This window comes from Diospyros lotus, unplaced genomic scaffold (assembly GCF_014633365.1).
Source record: "Diospyros lotus cultivar Yz01 unplaced genomic scaffold, ASM1463336v1 superscaf1, whole genome shotgun sequence".
Taxonomy (NCBI): domain Eukaryota; kingdom Viridiplantae; phylum Streptophyta; class Magnoliopsida; order Ericales; family Ebenaceae; genus Diospyros; species Diospyros lotus.
The window spans coordinates 1,461,344-1,485,243 of NW_026267104.1; the positions used below are offsets into that span (position 1 = coordinate 1,461,344).

General features: G+C 38.9%; 1 protein-coding gene across 3 annotated transcripts in view; it reads right to left on the reverse strand.

Annotated features, from left to right (window-relative positions):
* The window catches only part of LOC127793224 (transcription initiation factor TFIID subunit 2), a 53,920-nt gene extending 34,425 nt beyond the window's left edge, over window positions 1-19,495 (reverse strand). The window contains exons 1-9 of one of the 3 annotated variants that reach the window (XM_052324029.1): window positions 19,319-19,494; window positions 18,791-19,121; window positions 12,391-12,536; window positions 12,233-12,299; window positions 11,557-11,907; window positions 2,677-2,761; window positions 2,473-2,564; window positions 795-920; window positions 667-720 (exon numbers count right to left, since the gene is read on the reverse strand). In XM_052324029.1, coding sequence (XP_052179989.1) covers window positions 667-720; window positions 795-920; window positions 2,473-2,564; window positions 2,677-2,761; window positions 11,557-11,907; window positions 12,233-12,299; window positions 12,391-12,536; window positions 18,791-19,121; window positions 19,319-19,434 — 1,368 coding nt within the window. In that variant the 5' untranslated portion in view covers window positions 19,435-19,494. Of the gene's footprint in view, window positions 1-666; window positions 721-794; window positions 921-2,472; window positions 2,565-2,676; window positions 2,762-11,556; window positions 11,908-12,232; window positions 12,300-12,390; window positions 12,553-18,790; window positions 19,122-19,318 lie in introns of those variants that run through there. The other 2 variants (XM_052324031.1, XM_052324030.1) reach the window with 2 other exon arrangements.
* Window positions 19,496-23,900: the final 4,405 nt, after the last annotated feature.

Consider the following 23,900-nt stretch of genomic DNA (forward strand, 5'->3'; position numbering starts at 1 on the left):
CGACAGCAAGAGTGGCAGCCACCATTTGCAGTATGTCAAACCCCAACTGCATGATGAATTTCCTCTAAGCACTATCTCCCCTCATGCCTTGGCATCATTTCCAATGTAAAAGTGAATTTCCAAGGGGAAACTACCAAAAGACTCTAACATGGTTGAGAGCCTGAAACATCAAGATCTCACACACACAAAACAATGATTGTTTTGACTAGAGGAGAAGAAAATTCCACTCAAGGATAGAATTTCTACATAAAAAAGAGAAAGCTGCACTCTGCAGTGCAGAGGAATGTAGATAAGATTTGGACACTACTTTTATAATTAACCTAAAAATCTCCAAGCTTACAAACTGAAAGGATATAATCCAACAGCGTTTTGAGAGACGATTTAAGAATCAGATATTCTACACTAGATAAGAAAAAGTCTTAACAGGACCAAAAATATTGTGGCTGCAGTGTCCCGCCAACACAACAGCACTCAGTTGGCTGTCTGACAATAAAAAATATCCACTTTTTTTAAAAGTACACAACCACCAAAATTTAATTGCAAACTAGCTCAGACTAGACAAACAGTGTTAAACAAAAGAACAGGGAAAAATGGAAGAGTAAGTAGATTCTTCCTTTGACTGCAGAAAACTAGCTAACAGACTACAGTAAAAGATGATCAACTTACTTTACGAAAAGACTCTGGCCCCATCTGCTTTTCCAGCATTTGAAGGACAGCCACCTATTATGCATATATGTCAAAATAGAAGGCAATCAGAAATTAACAAAATCAACAGGAATGTGGGTACCACTTACAGACTTCCAAGATCGTATTTTGCCATATAAACCAATGCACTGGGTTCCATACAAATCATTAGAAGAAGTAGAGGAGCTTAATGCAGTTGCACCACTATCATCAGCTTTGCAAACAGCACAATTTGCCTGCAGTTAAGGGAAAAGAAAACTTCAGTTAACTGGTATCCGTGCACACCTGCACACAAGCGGGGGGGAGTAGGGGTGGGACCTTAAAAGCATTCACAACGTTAACTAGTTGCATTCCTCAGTGCAAGAGGCTCCACACTTTTTAGAGGGTGGGGGGGGGGGGGGGGGGGGATCAAAATTGTATGCAGTCTCTTCCCCTTAACTGGTTGTACCACACAAGAGTGGAGCCCCTTGCACTCAGGAAGACTGGCTGTACCACCAGCAGTTACAAGGGAAGACTGCATACAATTTTGATCCTCCCCTGACCCATCACAAAGTGATGGGGCCTCTTGCACATAAGGTGCTATGCAACTAGCTAATGTAAATGCTTGATGTTCAAAAGTCAGACTGAAGATCTTTACAAGATCCAGTCACACATCATTTTGAACTGCTGCAATTTAAATTTTACCACCATGAAATCAATTAATATTGATCTCAACAATTGCAACATTACTGTAAGTGCAAGGAGAGAAATTTGGAAGCCAGTTATGTTCCACTCTTGTGACATTATCCATGTTGTCACACTGCTTCACTATTTCATGAGTAGGTAGGTGCAGGGAAAGACAAGGTTTCATGCATAGCGCATAGAGATTTTAGAAGCTGCAATGAAACAAATTACACAGAGTTTTCCCAACAAACAGCATTTGATCTTCTCCCAACCATTTCCCCAGATGATAATTATTTACTCCAATTTGCCTGGATGAAGAAAGAGCATCATTGTCTTTCAATGCCTTTTCCCTTCACATCTTTATTTTTTCTGTTGACAAGTACTTTCATACATCAAACCAAGTGGAATAGTGACTTGGAACATCCAGCCCATAAGAGTCCGAAAGAAGCCAGATGAGCCTTTCGATTTCCTACTGCGATTAGGATGCCTTTCAGTTTTCCTATTGCAATTAGGATTTCCTGTTTTCCTACCGCAATTAGGATTTCCTACTGCAGTTAGGATTTCAGTTTTAGTTTTCTACTTCAATTAGAATTTCAGTTTTCTACTTTAGTCACGATTTGGCTTTTGTTTTTCTCTTCCTGATTCAGCTAGGAATTCCTTTTCCTGATGAATTAAGGTTTAGGTTAGCATATAAATATTCTTGTTCTAAGTATTAGAGAGTAGCTTTAGAATAATATCAGATTTCTTCTCTTAAATTTGATCCTGTCTTTAGTTTCAACCTGAAACTGGTCTAAATCGCTTCCTACCCTGTGTCAAACAGGCTTGGCTGAATGGTTAATTTGTACTTCCACCATCAAATCTGCCCGACTTTAAGATTGGAGGAAAACGGTATACAACACAGGTATAGATGTTGCTAATCATCTTTTATGCTGTTAGAAGGTGGTGACCTCAGTATTCGTATGCTACTTTCAAAATCATGACACTAGGCATGTGAAGCATAAACACCTTGTGTTGTAATTTCTAAGTGCACTTCAGAAGTATTATGATCTAGTGGTCATTACATTATGTAAATTAGCCATTTAAAATTGAAGTGGTTTAAAATATGCTGCAATGAAGTATGCAGACCTTGTATCGCCGATAGCGTGCTTCATTGTTACCCAGAAACCGCTTGATAAATAAATCGGTTAGAAACCCAGCAAGCCCATCCAGTAACCACTCTACGAATAAGCATTAACAAAGCATGTAAAAACGAATGGTTTTATCATATTAAGACAATATATAATATGAATTTGATTTTAAAGCAGCACCAGAAGTGTATTTGCAGCTTACCATCACTTGGGGCTTCAGCAGTAATATATACACCAAACCACTGTCTTGCAAGGGCAAAAGCAAGTTTAATCCTGGTCTCTATGGTCTGTAAGAAAATTTATAACTGATAAATTCAAACCTGAAAAACAAATCCAGATATGAAGAATATGTTCCTGCCACAGTTGGACACAAGAATCAAGGTCACAGTCACTACTCATATTGAAATATCAATAAGTTCACTACTAAAATTGCAAGGGGAAATACTACAAGGATTGCTTGGACTTCCCAAACTCAACAGATCAGTCCCAATGGCCATAAAATCTCTCTTGCACATGTAGAAAATCAATATTTTTTTTCCTTTAACACTGTCAAATTAACATTTTATTTATGGTACACCCATTAGTACCAGAAACTAAGAAAATACAGTTTATTTAATGACTGCCCACCATGGGCCGGGAATTCATGTATTTTTTTGTCAGAACTCCGATTCTGACAAGTTGAATTCCTCTTCAGCCGAGAGGAATGTAGAAGAATCAGACGGTTCGAAGGAAGGAAGAGAGAGAGAGAGAGAGAGAGATGGAGGGAGAGAATGATTGTATTGATAATTCTCTAAGTGATTTGGTATGATGGTATTGGAGCTATTTATACTGCTGGTGCCATCCTTAGGCGCCATAGGCCACTTGCCTTATTTACAAAAAATTGAAATCCACTTGCTTAACTAACTAACCACTCTTCCCGCTACCTTCTACAATTGTTAGTTACACTTGCGCCCCCCCCCCCCCCCCCCATTATTAAATCTCATGACATTCTTACCACTTCTTCATTTCAATTAATTAAGATTATCTGTAGTTATCTACATTGACACACTCATATCATTTTTCTCCCTCACCTTGTCCACAAGGTGATAGATTGCAATATGACCTCGACTGAAAAAACACCACAGACAAGATTACCAGGTGAGTGGCAGAGCATCATTCCCCATAAGAGTTATGTCGTTAAACTAAGAAATATGAGAACTTCCACAAATGTGTGTTGCCATGCCATGCAATATACCAACATTGGGCAGACACTTCCAAATATGTACTAATTGTATCCTATTCATGAATTTTTTTCCCAAAACTGGGCACGCCTGAAAGAGAAAGTAATCTATACCACAAGTTTCTCTTGAAACTGATTAGCATAAAAGTATCACAAGCAACCAAGGTATCATAGTTTTTAATAGGTTGACTAAAAGGAGTCCTGAGAAGACGTGGTAAGTTGTACTCAATCAATACTACACTTCTTCCCAAGTGGAGTATAGTGTAAAGAGAGTAAAAACTATTAGCAATTACCATAGGCATCAAGCATACTAAAAGATTGCCAGAGCTGGGCAAAGAAGAAAGAACTAGGCAATCACCAAAGGAAGAGTGGAAGTGGAGAGACAGCTAAGCATTCACATTATGCTTCCAACAATTTGAGGAGCCCTAATTATGGTGGAAGTTCCAGGCCATAAAGTTTATGTCTAAAGGGCATGGGCATAGAGTTAAGATGTAAATACCACATTAATGGGATATAATAGGCAAGTATAGAGAATAGCGATAATAAAGGCACCATGTCTTGAGCCATGGAATTGTAGGAGTAATGAGGGGGCCATGCAGTAGTTGGCCTCCCTCCCTCTCAAAAGTTCCAGGCAACAGTTGATGTCTACAGGACCCATGTCCTACAGACATGGGTTAAGATTCTAATACCATATAATGGGGTAAAGGGGTTAACGAGCAATTATAGAGATAGTAAAAGGCACCATGCCTTGCATCATGGAATTGTCAAGAGCATCTCTCTCCATAATAACTAGTCAAGACAAACTCATGACTTAATGACCCATAGCTCTACCCCATAATCCACATGTCCTAGAAGACACACATGTCACGTAGCTAGCAAGGTAGAGGGGTAGAAGGGTCCATCCTATTTTGTAATTCCATTGGATGAGCCTCGGCAGGGTAGTAGGGCATGCTCAGTCACAGCATGCCTTCCAGAAGAATACCCTAACAGCCTATAAAGCTGAGTGTACTGGAGCCATGCTCCCAATGATTAATGAGAATATTTTACATTTTCTCTCTCCTTTCTATTATCTCTCTCTCTCTTCCCCCACATTCTCTCTCTCCCCTTCTCTTCCCGATTCACCAAAATTCTCTCGAATTCCATTCCTAGCCTTGTTAGCCCCGGAGGTGCTGACAATTGGTATCAGAGCCTACAGTCCAAGATCGACAAGCTGCAACCAACGACTATGGCGGAAGGTACCCGCATGAAACAAATGGAAGCTCACTTAGACGCCATAGACGAAGGAGTGCGACATGGCCAAGAGCTGGTGAAGGAAAGGTTGGAAACGATAGAAGTGGGTATTAGAAATACCCACGAAGACATAAGCAGGATGAGGTCAGATGTTATCAAAATGGAGCAAAATTTGAGGGATGACTTCGCTCATCTCCGAGTGGAGTTTACGAGACTAAGCCAGCAGTTGAACGCTGCATTGGCCATTTTTTTCTCGACAGCCAAACGCGACCTTACCAGTGAATTTTCCACCAAGAACAGCTACTGCTCCCATCTTCCAAGCAACACGAGGCCGTGAAGATAGAGACAAGAGGATGGAACCTGCCGGAGAGGCGACCATGAGAGGAGGCTTAGGTGCTGCAAATAACATTCCCGTCCCAAAGATGGAGATACCAGTGTTCGAAGGAGTGAAGCCTCGTTGGTGGATAAGAAGGTGCGAACGCTTTTTCTATCACTATCAGGTGATGGAAGAAAACAAGGTCAACATGGTTGCTGCATACTTGAACGATGCAGCAGATTCATGGTTTCAAAGCTGGAGTGCTAGACGTCAGGAATGGAGATGGCTAGGGTTTGTCAAGGAATTTTGTGCCAGGTTCGGGGAAAGCAGCTTGACGGATGTGGGGAGCAGTTTAATAAGCTGAGGCAAGATGGGATAGTGGAGGAGTACCAGGCCCGATTTGAGGAGGTGAAATCGAGGTTAGGACATGCCCACCCAATGCTAGACGAGCAGTATTTTGTGTCCAGCTTCCTTAGTGGACTGCATGATGAGCTTCGGCCCATGGTAAAAATGCTACAACCCACGACAGTCAGGCAAGCGGCCGAGAAGGCTCACCTGCATGAGTTGTCCCTAGAGGCCTTCGCTCAAAAGCATAGACTCTTACAAAAAGGGTCTGGAGTGGGGTGGCAAGGGGGAGTCAGAAGGTTGGCAATTCCCAAATGCAGAAGGGAAGCTACTCACCAAAGACCCCGATTGCAGCTAGTCCCCTACGGTCCCTTACATGGGATCAAAAAAGACAAATGGGCTTGTGTTTTAAATGTGGGGAGAAATATACAGTGGGGCACCAGTGCAAAAGAGCACTAATGCAAATGGAAGGGGAAGATGACGAAGGTGGAGATGATATGGCCGACGAGCAAATGGAAGAAGAGGAAGGAGACAGATTTCACTTCACGCCTTGGAGGGCCACCCTTCGAAGAAAACAATCAAAATAAGAGGTAATGCTGGGAAAAGGAAACTTCTGATATTAATAGATAGTGGCAGTTCGCATAGTTTCTTGGATGAAAGCACAGCCAAGGAACTACTATGTGTCCTCCAACCCACCATTCCTCTATATGTCACGGTTGCTAATGGTCACAAGATGATCAGCCGATACAAGTGCCAAGGGTTTACATGGAGAATGCAAGGGCATGAGTTTTTGGCAGAACTGAGGATTTTACAGCTAGGTGGATGTCAAGTAGTTTTGGGGGTAGATTGGATGAAGAAAGTCAGCCCTCTCATATTTGATTTCAACACGCTAGAGGTGACTTTTGATAAAAGAGGACGAAGGGTAACATTAACAGGAAGCGGGGATGGAGGAGAGTGCAGGGCAATCTCAGGTAGCCACCTGCAGAAGCTCATGGAGCAGGACGAAGGAACCATTGCACAGCTCCATTCGGTCTATGCCGTTGAGATGTGCAAAGGTAGGTCGATAGAGGACACAATGGGCAGTCCGTGGTTCAAGTTACAGGCATCAGCCAATGCCCCGAGCGAGGTACCATTTACTGACTCTTTACATTCTCTATTTGTTGAATTTGAGGAACTGTTCTTGGAACCCACCTCCTTACCTCCAGACCGATTTTTAGAACATACCATTCATCTTAAGCCAAACATCGAACCTATCAATGTCCGTTCTTACCGTTATTCCCCGTTCCAGAAGGTTGAGATTGAACGTCTAGTAAAAGAAATGCTGTCCAAAAAGGTCATTCAGCAGAGCCAAAACCCATTTGCCTCCCCTGTTCTCCTAGTAAAAAAAAAAAAAAAATGATAGTTGGAGGTTTTGTGTTGACTATAGACAACTAAACACCTACACCATCAAAAACAAGTTCTCCATTCCTATCATAGATGACCTACTTGACGAATTATCAGGAGCTACAATATTTTCAAAGCTAGACCTCAGATCTGGTTATCACCAGATCCGAATGAATGCCTCGGATATCCCCAAAACTGCCTTTCGCACACACCAAGGGCACTATGAGTTCCTAGTAATGCCATTGGGCCTAACCAATGCCCCTACAACATTTCAGGCCCTCATGAATCACATTTTTTGCCCATATCTCAGAAAATTTATCCTTGTTTTCTTCGATGATATTTTAGTTTATAGCCCAACCATGGAACAACATCTATCCCACCTCAAAACCACATTCCAAGTCCTCAAATCTAACCAATTGTATGTCAAAAAGTCTAAATGTATCTTCGCAGAGGGAAAGGTGGAATACCTTGGGCACATAATCACTGGAGAGGGCGTGCTTACTGATCCCAAAAAAATTACTGCCATGGTGGAGTGGCCTACCCCTAAGACTGTGAAGGAACTGCGGGGTTTTTTGGGGCTAACTGCTATTACAGAAAGTTCATCAAGAGGTATGGAATAATTAGCAAGCCATTGACCGAACTGCTCAAGAAGAATGGTTTTGAATGGGGAGCGGAGGCAGCAGCAGCCGCCTTCAGTTCTTTAAAGGAGGCTATGACTCAAGCTCTAATTCTAGCCCTACCAAATTTTTCCAAGCCTTTCATATTGGAAACAAATGCATGTGACACGGGAGTGGGAGCAGTGTTGGTGTAGGATGGTAGGCCGATAACCTTCCTTAGCCAGGCTTTAGCTCCCAAACACCTGGGACTAAGCATCTATGATAAGGAATTACTAGCTATGCTAATGGCAGTAGACAAATGGAGGTGTTATTTGGAGGGAAACTCGTTTATTATCAAGACCGACCATGAAAGCCTCAAGTTCTTAGGAGAACAAAGGTTACACACACAATTACAAAGAAAAGGGGTAACCAAGCTGTTAGGGTTGGATTACAGCATCCAGTGCCGCAAGGGCAAAGAAAATACAGTGGCTAATGCACTATCCAAAAGAGAAGAAAATGGGGAATGCCAAGTAGTCTCTGTACTTGTTCCCAATTAGATCAAAGAAGTGTCACGCAGCTATGAAGAGACACCCTGGGCTCAAAAACTCATGACCAGCCTCGCCGTAGATGGGGGTGAGCAAAAAGGGTACACATTGAAGGCGGGGCTATTGAGGTATCGTGGGCAGATGGTGATTGGGGAAGACCCTGAACTACGGACTCGAATCTTACAAGCCCTGCATACATCCCCCATTGGAGGACACTCCGGCCTAAATGTAACCTACAACAAGGTGAGACAGTTATTCTATTGGCCAGGAATGAAGAAGGAAGTGGCGGCCTATGTTCTAGCCTGTTCAGTCTGCCAAAAATGCAAACACGAGCAAGTTCCCTACCCTGGTTTACTTCAACCCTTGGAAATACCAGACCAAGCATGGCAAAGAATTTCCATGAATTTTGTGGAAGGACTACCCCGATCCGAAGGGAAGAGCACCATACTCGTAGTGGTGGATAAACTGACGAAATTTGGGTATTTCCTTAGCCTAGCTCACCCCTTTACAGCTTCTGGGGTGGCCAGGATATTGCTAGATTCGGTGGTCAAGATACATGGCTTACCCTTGTCCATCACCTCCGACAGGGACAAGATATTTACAAGCAACTTTTGGAGAGAACTGTTCAAACAGCTAGGAGTTGGCCTACATATGTCTACAACCTACCATCTGGAGACGGATAGACAAACCAAAAGAGTAAATCAGTGCTTGGAGGCTTACCTACGGTGTGTGTGTTTCACAAGGCCGAAAAGCTGGAATCAATAGTTGCCCTTAGCTCAATGGTGCTACAACTTGAACTTCCACAGCTCACTCAAGCGATTGCCTTTCGAGGCACTCTTTGGGTACAAACCGCCGCTCATTCCAGCAGTGATGCACTACTCCAATGTGGAAAGGGATGTGGATAGATACTTGAGGCAAAGACAGGAAGCCCTCCTGATTATTAAACAAGAATTAACGGTGGCACAAAATCGAATGAAGCAACTGGCAGACCGGAGGAGAACTGAAAGGAATTTTGAAGAAGGGGATTCTGTCTACTTAAAGGTTAGGCGATTTCAACAACCACTGTTCACGGGCAAGCGCCCTTCTAAGCTAGGACCTAAATATTTCGGCCATTTCCAAATAAGAGCTAAGGTTGGAAGTTCAGTGTATAGATTACAGCTACCAGACGGAGTAGGCATCCATCCGGTCTTCCATGTATCATTACTCAAGAAATCTGTAGGGCCACATGAAGTGGTAAGTGCCGAACCACCCAACTTGGAGGAGGAGAACCTAGGGGAATCTGAACCTATGGCCATTATTGACATGAGGGTCATCTACCAAGGGTCCTTATGCTTGATTCAAGTGCAGGTTCAATGGAGCAATCGGCCCCCGAATGACACAACCTGGGAATACCTTCCGGAGTTACTCAAACAGTTCCCTCGTGTGGCTAAGCTCTTGTAATTTCTTGAGGACAAGAAATGTTTTAAGGAGGGGGGAATTTGTCACGTAGCTAGCAAGGCAGAGGGGTAGAAGGGTCCATCCTATTTTGTAATTCCGTTGGATGAGCCTCAGCAAGGTAGTAGGGCATGCTGAGTCACAGCATGCCTTCTAGAAGAATTCCCTAACAGCCTATAAAGTTGAGTGTACTAGAGCCATGCTCCCAATGATTAATGAGAATATTTTACATTTTCTCTCTCATTTCTGTTATCTCTCTCTCTCTTCCCCCACTTTCTCTCTCTCCCCTTCTCTTCACGATTCACCGGAATTCTCTCGAATTCCATTACCAACCTTGTCAGCCCCAGAGGTGCTGACAACACATAAGACAGACTTTGGTCCAGCCCAACCTAAGTGATTGAAATCCAAATTTAAGGATCAGCTTCCAAAGAATTCAACATGATTAAAAGAAGCAAAAAAGCAGACCTTATCTTCACATAGCAGCAAGAGTGCATGCTAAAGGGAGAGATTATGAAGACACAACGTCCCAACATATGAGGTTGGCAGTTGGAGAATATCATGGAGAGCTTGATTAGGAAAAGATTGTGAAGATTCAATATGTCACCTGAAGAGAATAAATAAAGAGGAGCCTGATCTTCAAAGGGAGAAATATATCATCTTGATAGGTTGGCCTTTGGAGATTCAAATAGAGATTTAGTTCTAGAGGGAGACAATGAGAAGATTTAAATAGCTGGTGTAGAGTTGATCTGACAAGCAGCAACATCAATATAAATGAGACATTAAGATTCTTAATAATTTTCTTATGCAAGGATTATTCATCTTTTCATCAATTAAAATATCTTAACACAGCCAGCAAACAAATATAGGAATCCACCTAAAGCTCACCGGAAAACACACAAAAAAAGGAATTACGTATCAAAAGGTGGCTTAAACACATTTACGAACAAAGGAAGGAGAGGAACAATAGTCTCAGTGTTATTAAAGGCCCAAGGCTCAAAAGAGTGTTGGAGCTTAAGGCGCAAGGCAAGGTGTGCCTGATGGAACTGGGTGCATGTTAACTAATAAAAAAAGAAAAATATATATCCTAATTGAAGAATAAGATATAAAATATATCATAACTCCTAATAACATATTTACAAGTATGTTATCAAGGAAATTAAAAAATTCAACATATACTAATGAAAAGAACAATAAAAAATGCTAAAAGATGCAATCTAAAAGTCTTTAAATCAACTTAAATTAAATCTTAAAACAATTTATAGGTCTCAAATCTTAATCAATATTAACTAATTATGCATTTTAAAAAATTTAAAAATCATTCTCATCATCAAGATCAAACATTTTCATATTTTCATCTTTAAAAGCATCATCTCTGATATCTTCTTCCACATCATCTCCCTCTCCATCTTCATCTAGTTCAAATTCAATTGGTGAATTTAAAGTAATAGCCATTTTACTCATTGTCAAATTTGTAGTTGAAACAATAAATTTAAACCCTAAACAGTAAAAAAATAAATAAAGTAATAAACAGTAAAATAAAAACCATAAAAACAGTTTAAAAAAAGCCCAGGAGCACATAAGCCTGAGATGTGCCTGGGTGCACCAAACTTTAATAACACTGAACAGTCCTAAATGCTTAGAAGATCACCTGGTGAAAAGGAACCATATTCTTGTGATGCAGTTCTAAAGTTTGGCAATCTGTAACTTAACAATTGCCCTAAATGAAATTCAAATTAAGTGTGTGTGCACAAACAATTGAATTTGTAAGCTGTCATTATACCATACTGAATGTGCATATCACCCCCTTTTCTAATTCATGCTCTTGCACCCTAAGGTCCGCAAATAAGGTTATATGTTGAGATCTTCACTCAAAAAGGTTCCTTAATACAATTTGGCCTATTTAAGAATTTTTTTAATTAAAACTATCTTTAATAGAGATGAAACGGCACCTAGAAAGCAAAAACCAACAAACATAATTTATCATCATAGAACCAATAAACCAATTGTATCATACCTGATCAATGACCTTCTCGTCATATAGAATTTGAGAACTTAAGATGGTCATGGAGGCACCCAAACTCATTGAGGATATTGCCATTTCTGGAGCAATAAAAACTTGTGTGTATGACCCAAATGGAAAAGACGCAGAGAGGTAATCTTCATAATGGCTGAATGCAGTATGAAAAAATCCCACAGTGTTTTGCAACTTTGAAAGATTTGCTGGCAAACACATGTATGACAGAAAACTACTATGACGATCAGGAAAGATTTCAAATGGTGCAACTGCAAGCGATATCCACCGTGCAGCAACTGGTACATTTAGCCTATATACATATGTTTTACTCGCACCATCCTTGCTCAAAACCTGTAAAACTAATATAGACATGTTATAAAGATAATATAACTAGCTGAGAATCTTCCCCATATAACAGCATCATTCTCAATAGAGAAGCCATCACTAAGGAAGTCTAGAAAAAGAACAGTGACAGTAAAGAGTATGTAAAATTACTACCATCATATGATATTAACATCGGACAAGCAAAACTCAGTTCATAAAGAAAGTATCACAAGCCCGTATGTTCATGTATTTTAGCTGCATATCATATCCTACAATTAAGCATTCAACAAGATCATACACTTTGGCTCACATACCACACCCTTAAAAATTACCATCAATGCATTAATCTCACCTGATATAGTAAATTTCCATTGCTAGCTGCCACAAAATTGGTGGGAACAGTAAACTCCATATCATAGCTGGAAAACAATAACACAATTCAAAATAATTTTAGACCCCAAAAAAAACCATAGATCAAACATAATTATGGCCAATTAAAACTGTTCATACCAACAGCACTGAGAACTTTCTTCCATACAGGGGAACCAACAGCATGCACGCCTTATCTGATTATCAGTGTGTAGAATACCATTCTCAAAATGAATTCCAGTTTCAGCTTTCTCTACCCAATAGTCAATCCGTACCAGTTTCACATTCTGCACCCAACATAACCTACATGAGAAACCAAAGACATGTAAACCCCCTCATGAATTTCTTCTAGTAGAAAATTTTGAAAGAGATTCATGTGCACCTTAGCTTCAAGGAGTTCCTAAATAACACCAAGGAAAAAGAAGATGCACCAAGCCATCTCCTGTGGATCTCTATCATGAAATCTTGTACGAGATTGTCACGGAAGGGGACCTAGGACTGCTACATCCTATAGTTAAAATCTTGGTTTATCTTTTGCTTACTATTGTCATTCCCATTTTGCTGTAATTTTGTTATTTTCTTGTTGTAATTTCCCTAGTGATATTAGCTGGAAGATTCCCACGCGGATGGGAATTAGAATAGGACAAAGAAGCGGTTATAACCGCATGGAAGAGGGATCTGCTGTAACAGTCCCCACACACTGAGTGTTATATATTTCCAGCTTGTTGGAGAAAGGGGTATCAAATGATAATATCAGAATTGATTCTCCTCCTCTGCTCCTAGCTCTCTTCTTCTCTCTCTCTCATTCTTCACTCTTGTTCTCTCCCTCCCTTGCTCTGTTCTGTTTTGTGTTGGTTGAAACCCACTCCTAATCCAAACCGGGCTAGGAGTAGTGGCATTCACGGGTGTGCCGTGACAATTTGGAATCAGAGCAACCTTTCCTTGGCCGATTGAGAGGGAAGTTGGTAATGGCAGAAGGGACTCGTATGAAGAATTTGGAATCGCAATTGCAGCAGACCAGTTCGGCCATGACCGATTGTCAAAATCGGATAAACCAGCTGGAGTTAGGAGCTACCCGTAGCCACGAGGCGATCATGACGTTGGACAGACGAGTGGAGAACTCCATGAATGGAATGGAGCATAGGCTGGAAGGGTCCACCGCACGGGTGCGAGACGAACTGAGTGCTTAAGTGCAACAGTTCATGGTTATGTTCGCTCGCCAAAACCGAGTAAGGCTGTCCCCTGATTCTCCACTTCGAGAACACATAGAACCAATCCTACATAGGAATGAAACTAACGGAGAACGCGAAACCTCGGAGATTGAAGCGGACCCAAAAGAGGAGCTAGCTAGGTTGATGGACAGGGCTCAGGACATACCTGTAATTCATCACTCATGATTTCTGATGCCTCGGATGGATATTCCCACCTTCGAGGGAGTTAATCCTCGGTGGTGGCTGAGGAAATGTGAAAAGATGTTTGAGTGGTATGGAATCCCCGAAGGGCAGAGAATACCCCTAGCTACGGTTCATTTCAATGAGATGGTGGACGCCTGGTATCAAGGAAGCCTTAGGCGAGGAAGGACCTACACTTGGGAGGAATTCTCTAAGAAGGTGTGCGAGAGGTTCGAGGAAAGAAGTATGGAGGATATTGTGGAGGAATTTAACAAATTGAGGCAAACCAGAAGTGTGGAGAGCTACCAGAAACGCTTTGAGGAATTGAGATCTTTCATGATCCAGCATAATCCTCACCTCTCGGAGGCCTATTTTGTGTCAAGTTATTTAAGTGGCCTTAATGACGAGCTCAGACCAATGGTGAAGGTGTTGAGGCCCCAGTTAGTTGAGCAAGCCTCCGAAAATGCTAGGCTGCAAGAGTTGGTGGTGGAAGCTTAATGAGGAAGCAAAGGCAGCAAACGAGGGGCGCTGTGGGAGGCCCATCTAATGTTGTTGGAAGACACCCCAACCGGGAACAGATGAGAGGAAATAGCGGGGTGAGAGGGGTGGCAAGCCCCAACCCAACTTCTTTTAAAGAACAACTAAGGGAGCAGAGAAGGTTGGCGGGATTGTGCTTCCGATGTGGAGAGAAATACCATGTGGGCCATCAGTGTAAGAGACAAATACTGTTGCAAGAAAGTAATGAGGAATCTGAACAAGCAGTAATGGAAGAAGAAGAGGAGGACGAGGCCAAGGAGGATAATGGGGAGATATTCATCCATGCCTTGAAGGGGATACCCAACAGCAAAATAATGAAGGTAGAAGGACAGGTTAAAGGGAAAGGCTTGATGGTCTTAATTGATAGTGGGAGTACCCACAACTTTTTAGATGAAGGCACGACCAAGAAGCTAGGGTGTCAGCTCACGGGAACGCCCCCTTTGAGTGTGACCGTGGCCAATGGCCAGTAAGTGATGAGTACATTAGCTTGCAATGGGTTCTGCTGGGAGATGCAAGGCGAACGATTCGAAGCAAACCTCAGATTGTTATGACTAGGGGGATGTGAGGTAGTGCGGGGGGGGGGGGGATTGGATGAAGGGGGTAAGCCCGATTAGTTTTGATTTTAACCGAATGGAGGTGTCATTTGAAAAGGAAAGAAAGAGAATGATACTGACAGGAGGTAAGGAAGCTAGAACACGCAAAATGATAACAGGAAGGAGGTTGTAGAAGGTGCTCAAGGGGAAATGGAGTCAGCTGGCCAGTCTCTTTTCAATCATAACTTCGGAGGAATTTCCAGGAGGGCATAGGAAGGCCTACCTGACGATCAGCTCAACCGAGGAGCTCCCTGACCAGGTAAACCACTTAAATTGCATTAATGAACTGCTGGCAGATTATGAGGACCTTTGCATGGAACCTAATTCCCTACCTCCCACCAGAACCATATGACTATATCATTCACCTAAAGCCAAATACTGAACCCATCAATGTAAGATCCTATCGGTACCCACCCCTCCAAAAGACTAAAATAGAGAAAATGGTTAGGGAAATGCTTCAACAGTCTATTATCAGGTCCAGCCAAAGCCCCTTTGCTTCACTCGTCCTATTAGTCAAAAAGAAAGATAAGTTATAGCGATTTTGTGTGGACTATCGCCAACTTAATGCTATAACCATCAAAGATAAATTCCTTATACCCTTGGTGGAAGACCTCCTAGATGAACTTCACCACACCCAAATCTTTTCAAAGCTTGATTTGCGTTCGAGGTATCATCAAATTAGGATGAGACCGAAAGATGTACATAAGACAACCTTTAGGACCCACCACGGACACTTTGAGTTCTTGGTAATGCCATTTGGGCTTACCAATGCCCCGGCCACCTTTCAGGTCCCTAATGAACCGGATATTTGAACCCTATCTTCAAAAATTTATCCTTGTGTTCTCTGATGACATATTAGTCTACAGCCCTTCCCTTAGCCAACACCTAGTTCACCCCAAAATCACCTTGGATGTCCTCCAGTCTAACCAGCTTTTCATTAAAAAATCTAATTGTGCATTTGGTCAAGGGCAAGTGGAATATTTAGGGCACATTATATCCAAGGGAGGGGTTAGTACGGACCCAAAGAAGGTGGAGGCGATGGTGTCCTGGCTGAAGCCTCAGTCCATGAGATCCTTGAGGGGGTTCCTAGACCTAACCGGGTATTACCGGCAGTTTGTCAAAAGTTATGGAATTCTCAGCAATCCACTAACGGAACTACTGAAAAAGGGAAATTTTAGCTGGGGACCAGAAGCGGAGAGGGCTTTTGAGGAGCTTAAGAAGGCCACGAGTAAAGTGCTGGTATTAGGGCTACCTGATTTTAGCAAGCCCTTTGTTTTGGAGACTGACGTGTGTGAAACAGGTGTGGGGGCAATCCTGGTGTAAGAAAGGAGGCCCTTGGCATTTTTGAGCCAAGCATTGGGCCCAAAACATGTGGGGCTGAGCATATATGAGAAGGAGTTCATTGCGATACTAATGGTTGTTGACAAATGAAGGTATTACTTGGAAACAAGGAGATTTATAATTAAAACAGACCACGAGAGTTTGAAGTTTTTACTACAGCAAAAACTACAAACATAGTTGCAAAGGAAGGGCATGGCCAAGTTGATGGGCTTAGGCTACTTGATACAATACCGGAAGGGAAAAGAAAATGTGGTTGCCGATGCATTGTCAAGGTGTTAGGAGGAGGGAAGTGTGGCAGCCATTACAACTGTTATTCCTGAATGGTGTCAACAGGTGATCGAAAGCTATGAAGGGGATGCAGCAATGAAGGAGCTACTGGAAAAGCTGGCCATAGGATCTGAAGGAGTTGAAGGATATACACTGGTGGATGGAATGTTGAGGCACCGGGGCAGGATTGTCATTGGGAATAAAGAAGACCTAAAGAAGAAAATCCTGCAATCACTACATGAATCTCCACTGGGAGGGCACTCCAGCATCCAAAATACTTACCTACGGGTGAAACAGCTCTTCCATTGGCCCAGGTTAAGAGCTGAGCTAAGAAGGTTTGTGTTGGGCTGTGACATTTGCAGGAGGTGCAAGGCTGAGAATGTGGCCTACCCGAGTCTTCTACAGCCTCTGCCGGTGTCCGAGCAAGCATGGTCTAGCATCTCCATGAATTTTGTCAAAGAGCTGCCCAGGTCTGAGGGAAAAGATAGTATCATGGTGGTGGTTGATCGATTCATGAAATTTGCTCATTTTTTAGGGTTGGCCCACCCTTATATAACCCAAGAGATGGCTAGAATTTTCATGGATCAAGTGGCAGCATTGCATGGGGTTCCAACTACTATTATCTTCGACTAAGACAAGGTTTTTACAAGCGCTCTATGGAAAGAACTTATGAAGACATTGGGTGTTAAGCTGAACATGTCTTCGGCCTATCATCCTCAAACGGATGGCAACACCGAGCGGGTAAACCAGGGTCTGGAGAATTATTTGAGGTGCATCTGTATCTTGCAGCCCAAGAGTTGGCACAGATGGTTGTCTTTAGCCCAATGGTGGTATAATTCCAGCCAACACTCTTCCTTAAAGGTGTCTCCCTTCGAGGCTCTCTTCGGTTATAAGCCTTCTTTACTACCAACTTTAGGAGAACATTCCACCGCAGCCTCAGTAGAAGAGTATTTGCAACAAAGAAGAGAGGTATTGCAGCAGTTCAAACAAGAATTGGCCACAGCTCATAATAGGATGAAGCAAGCTGCAGATAAGAAGATAAGTGATAGGAAATTTGAGGTTGGGGAGAAGGTCTACCTGAGGTTGAGGAAGCACCACTTAAAAGCTATTACTAAAAAGCGGGTCTCAAAGCTTGCCCCTAGATATTTTGGGCCTTTTACCATATTGGAAAGGATAGGAAAGGCGGCTTGCCTACTACAACTTCTAGAGGGGACTCGAATCCACCCAGTTTTCCATGTCTCCCTATTAAAAGCAACAGTAGGAACTGAGCAAGTGAACCCCGCGATGCCCACTATCTCTGAGGAAGAGGACAGCCTGGAAGAACCAGAAGCTATTTTGGATAGGCGGGTAATTCATAATCAGGGGGTTCCACTCATCCAAGTATTGGTGAAATGGCAGGGTGGTGCAGCAGGAAGTGATACTTGGAAGTACCTGCCTAGCCTGCTCACACGATTCCCCAGAGCTACCAGTCTTCTCAGCATTTCTTGAGGACAAGAAAGGTGTAAGGAGGGGGGAATTATCACGGAAAGGGACCTAGGACTGCTACATCCTATAGTTAAAATCTTAGTTTATCTTTTGCTTACTATTGTCATTTCCCATTTTGCTGTAATTTTGTTATTTTCTTGCTGTAATTTCCCTAGTGATATTAGCTGGAAGATTCCCACGTGGATGGGAATTAGAATAGGACAAAGAAGCGGTCCGCATGGCGGAGGGATTTGCTGTAGCAGTCCCCATACATCGAGTATTATATATTTCCAGCTTGTTGGAGAAAGGGGTATCAAATGATAATATCAGAATTGATTCTCCTCCTTTGCTCCTAGCTCTCTTCTTCTCTCTCTCTCATTCTTCACTCTTGTTCTCTCCCTCCCTTGCTCTGTTCTGTTTTGTGTTGGTCGAAACCCACTCCTAATCCAAACCGGGCTAGGAGTAGTGGCATTCACAGGTGTGCCGTGACAAAGATTTAGTATGTGGTCATCCAGTCACGGATTTTGTGCGTGGATTGGCTATTCTTTTATCTTTTCTTTCCTCCTTAACTTATTAAGGGATTTCATTCCTAGTTTTCTATTAACGGTGAATTGTCATGCCTTCATTTTGTTAACAGGATATATATATTGCTTGAAATTCGCCTGTGACCATCTTCACTTGTTTAATGTCAAGCAGAACATATTAAAAAAAATGAAAAGAAAAGAAAACTCCAAATTACTGGGATAAATACATTAACAGCAGTTGAAAGTAAACCAGTTGCAAACAAAACGAGTTTTCAAGTGCATTTACATGAGAGGGGTGTGTTTTTCCAGTGCGGGAGAAAGATGGAGAGGGAGGAAGATAACTATATAAAACCTAATGATGCAAACAACGCAGTCTACTCCTTCCATATGAAGCCAAATGATCCAAACATTTAAAAACAGAAACCTGCTTGGGTTCTTCAGATGAATGCCACCCGTTTTCCGAATTCGACTGTGCTTGCTGTTCACTCGCTGTCTTGACAGACTTGGAGCACATGATCATAAAATTCGGAACCAACTCATTCTCAAGAGATGACAAATAAACCGACCCCGCAGCACTAGCAGCAGAAGTAACGGAAGACACTGCGCACCATCGACCTTCATCCAACTGTTGATAGTGAGGGAAAGCTTCGAACTCCGCCGGCTCTCCATCGACCGTGACCCTCTCGATAACCAAATTATTGGCGTGCAACCCTACAATCCCGTTATCTGGCACCGCGATCTCAAGAACAGTATACCTAAATCGAGAGAGAGAGAGAGAGAGAGAGAGACGAAAACAGGCACCGCATCAATGCACCGCCAAATTACGAGTTCTAGAACAAAACAGTATTGGGATTGGGCAAAAAATGAACCTAATCGAAACTTCAACGGTGCAATTACGTCTCTATGTTTCAGTTACTCGACGCAATTAGGAGCTAGGGTTTTAGGATTTTACCCGTAGACGAGATGCTTGTCCATGTCGATTGAGAGGCAAAGCTTCTGATGGCGAACTACAGCTTCCGAATTATCAGGCTTCTGGTCTTCGTTCTTCGACTTCCGTGGCTTCGCCATTTCGGCACTCCAAATCGTACTCTCCCTCTCTCCTCTTCCCCTGTCGCTCACTCGCTCGAGCATGGTTGATCTATTTATAGAGGATGAATTCGGGCGAGGCGAAGAAGCTATGCGTTGGGTCGCGATGAGCCTTATGTGGTGATTTAATCTGGACCCTACACGTGTACGACCACGATCAGCCAGCTTAGGGATGCTGGAAGAAACTCATGGATCCGTGTCTACACGAGTGCGTCTCCCCACTGGCTAGTTCTGCCAGCCAATCAGAGTCGACTTTTAATTTGTTTTTTTAAATACTTTTTAATTTGGTTAATTGGTACTATTTCTGTATTTCATGTCACAACCATGGCGTGTGGGGATTACAATTGTAACTGAATTCATAGATAATCGAATTGAAATCAAGTCAGTCAACGTGATTAAAAATTGTTTGACTAGATAATGGTTTGATTTGAAAAAAAATCAAACACTGTTTCAATGGATATGGTTTAATTATGGTTTTCACTAAATTAAAACCAAAATCCGAACTAAATATATGGGTAACCGAATTAAACTGAACTGAATATACATATATATAATATATATTTATTTATTAAATATATTATATATACACATAATATATATATTGACTAATGTATTTTTTTACAAGTATTTTTATTAATATATTACAAATATATAAAATATTAAACATTTATAAGGTAATTAACAAATAAAAATAAAACCTAATCTTAAATTATTTTATTTATGTTGACCCAACTTGCTCGTATTAATTAAGTTTTGATGATTAACAAAAATATTTTTATGATGTAAATGTATTTATTTTTCATATAAAAAATAAATTTATTTTGAATTAAAAGTTGGTACAAAGAATAAATTTATTTTGAATTAAAGGTGGATTGTTTTTAAATATGTTTCATTTTTTTTATCATTTATGTCTCAAAATTTTATGTTTGAATTTTCATTTATTGATAAATGTTTTTATTACTTATGAAAAAAATATATTTATATTTGAATTAAATGAAAATTACTTTTAGACATGTTTTATCTTTCTCATACTAAAAGTAAATTTATTTTGAATTAAAGATAACTAGTTTTATACATATTTTCTTTTACTCATACAAAAAGTAAATTTATTTTGAATTAAAATATATTACTTTTATACATGTTTTATTGTTTTAATCATTTATGTCTTAAGAATTTATATTTAAATTTTCAAATCTTGATTTCTCATGCAAAAAATAAATTTATTTTGAATTAAATGTGAGACATATTTTTCTATTGTTTGATAAAGTCTAAACATTTTTTTAATTTTAAACTTAATATTAACATTTTATTCAGTGGCTAAAATGCTTATAAATACCCTCAAACTTATTTTTTGAGTATCTACTGCACATCCAAAACTCCCAAAAGCTTTCAAGCTAATTTCCAATCATTCCAAGGTTCTCAAATATTCATTATTCATCTATTGAAGAGCCGCAAGGCAAGAGGAAAAAAATTATTCAAATCTTCTACGACAAATCCGAACTTCTCCATTTGAAGTTATAAATTTATTTATTTATTTAAATATTATTGCCTTATATAATTTATTATTAATTATTTATTTGTGTTCAAATGTGGATAAATTATTTGTAAACATTTAAATTATTATTGAAGATTGTATAGGTTTCATAGATTCGTTAAAATCTAGGTGAATCTAGTTTCCAATGTAAGATAGGGAGAAAACATTTGTGTAGTGGTTGCCTAAAACCCATTGTAATCTAGGTATGTATCTAGTTTTCAATGTGAGCTAGTGTGAAAATCTTGGTAAAATTATTTTAGTTGAACCCCCAAAAGCGGTTAGACATTGGGAAAGTGGACTAAGTGTATGTAAATATACCGGACCACTATAAATTGTCTTGTGTCTTATTATATTTATTTTTATTATATTTTGTGGCTTACATTTATTATTAATCTCAAATATAATTTATTGTATTTATCAAATATATATTTTCAATAAAACTATTAATCAATAATATTTATTAAAATTAAAAAAATAATAATCACTCAATTCACCGTCTCTCTTGAGTGGCCATATCCTAAGGGACCAATAATTTTTATCAATCAAATAATTATATCTAAGCAGTTTGAAGTTGATTTGTAACTTTGTGCAAGAAGAAAATAACTTTATTAGAGTTTGTTGTGAAGTTATCAAAAATGTTTATAAATGTTATTTGCAATAATTTGTCTTTATTTGTTGGTATGGATCAAACTAAAAAAACTATAGTTAAAACCGAAATCGAATAGTTTGATTATGGTTTTTAATTTTTAAAATCAATTGGTAATAGTCTTGTTTTGGTTTTAGTAATTTAAGTTTGATTTTGTTATGATTTTGTCAAAAATCAAAACCAAACTGAACCATTGTCAATCCTAATGGTGTGTTTCCTTGCCCACGCATGACACCCATTCTCAAGTAGATGAAACGGTATAAAAGAATTGCCAATGTTTCTAATGATTTGATTCGATTCATTTGCATGCACAACGCCTCATCTCAAGTTAACAAAACGGTAAAATTTGTTAAGATGTTTTTTTTATTGATTTGAATTGATCATTTCGGCAGATATCTACAAGGCAAAATTATATTTTTGCTCTATTATTTTTATGTATTTTGTAATTATTTATTATTTTTATTATTTTAATAATACATCAAAATTATATTTTCAAATTAATTTAACCTTTATATATATATTTTTTTTTAATATAACAACTTAACACTTTTATTATTTTAATTATATACTTAAATTTACATTCTTAAATCAATTTAATATAACGTAAATATAGTATACCTTATATTTTATTATTTCACTTTACTTTTTTTTACACACAATAATACAAAATGCAATATATATTTTCTCATCTCACTTTATCTTTTATTTACATATTGAAATACAGATATTAAATTGATTGGATAATGTAAGTTCAGGAGTATAATCAAAATAATAAAAATCTCATATTTTTATACGAAAAAATATCAAAGTACATGAATTAAATTAATTCGAAAATCAAATTCAATTATATAATTAAAATAATAACAAATTTAAATATCCACAAAAATAAAAAATATATACATGAGAGCAAAAGTATGAATTTAACCGTACTTCATATCAATTTTAAATTTTTTCAAAATTTTTATGTTTTTAATTTATGATTAATCTTTTTTGCCTGATAAATTGACATAGAGACAAAGTAGACGAAGGTATTTTGGTCTTTTTGCCCCCTCTTCGATAACCCTTTTTGTCCATCTCTCAGGTAAAGTAACTCAGTATTTAATTTCCTCTCATACAATTCTCTTACCAATTTTAAGAGATATTATTCATTTTAAAGCAAAATAACATAATTTTGTGTTACAGAATATTAATTAATTTGTTAAATTAATAAATAAATTTTAAAAATTAAAAATAAAACCATAAAAGCAGCTGGACAAAGCCATCTATTTTTTAAAAATTGATTCGTTTTAGATAACCCATATTTGAAACAAAACCCATACAGGTTCCTTCATCTTTGAACCCATATGATTAATTATAAGTGATACAACAAATCACCTTCATCACTTCACCAATAATTAATTATCTTTTTATTTTTGATATCTCTCTCCTCAATTGATTCTATATAACTCATTAAAAATACAAATCCATCTCGATCAATTCTTAAAAACCCATCACTTATTATAGAATCAGGTAGTATTTATTAATTAATACATAGGTTAAAAAAAAGTAACATATGAATAGCATTATAAATAAAAATGTTTTCTATTATATTTGTTAAATTTATCTGACAATTTTTAAAAAATAAATTAAATATTTTTTTATATTAAACTAATCAAATAAATTTATTTTAGATATTATAAATAAGAAACAAAATTACTTATATATCTTGCAATGTATTTAAAAAAAATAACAAACAATTTAACAAAAATATTATAATGCTTGATACACTTATTTTAACTATTTTACATTTTAATTACAAAATATTTAAATATTTATTTTAATATAATTTTATATTACTCATTTTAACAGACGTTATCTCATTAGCGATGAGTTATTCATAGACTATAACCTATAGGTTATGGCCAATGATTATTTTCTCTCATTTTTTATGTATGTGTTTTTCTTATTTTGAGTTTAATGTTAATTTTTAAAATTGATGGAGGGGTGTATGTGTAAATAACTGAAAATAAGTGAACTTTTATGACTAAATTTAAAGTATATAGTGTCACGCATGGAGGTATACAATGTCTCCCAATCGAAAAAAATATTATAACGATAATTTATGTATGCACTCTTCTTGATATATCAATATAATAGTAAGAAAATTTATGTTAGGTTAAAAATAAATTAAATATAAGATTATAAAAATTAAAAAAAAAACAAAAGATACATATTATAGCAAATGTTAGAATTATTTTTTGTAATTATCTCTTTCTCTTTGAACCGGTA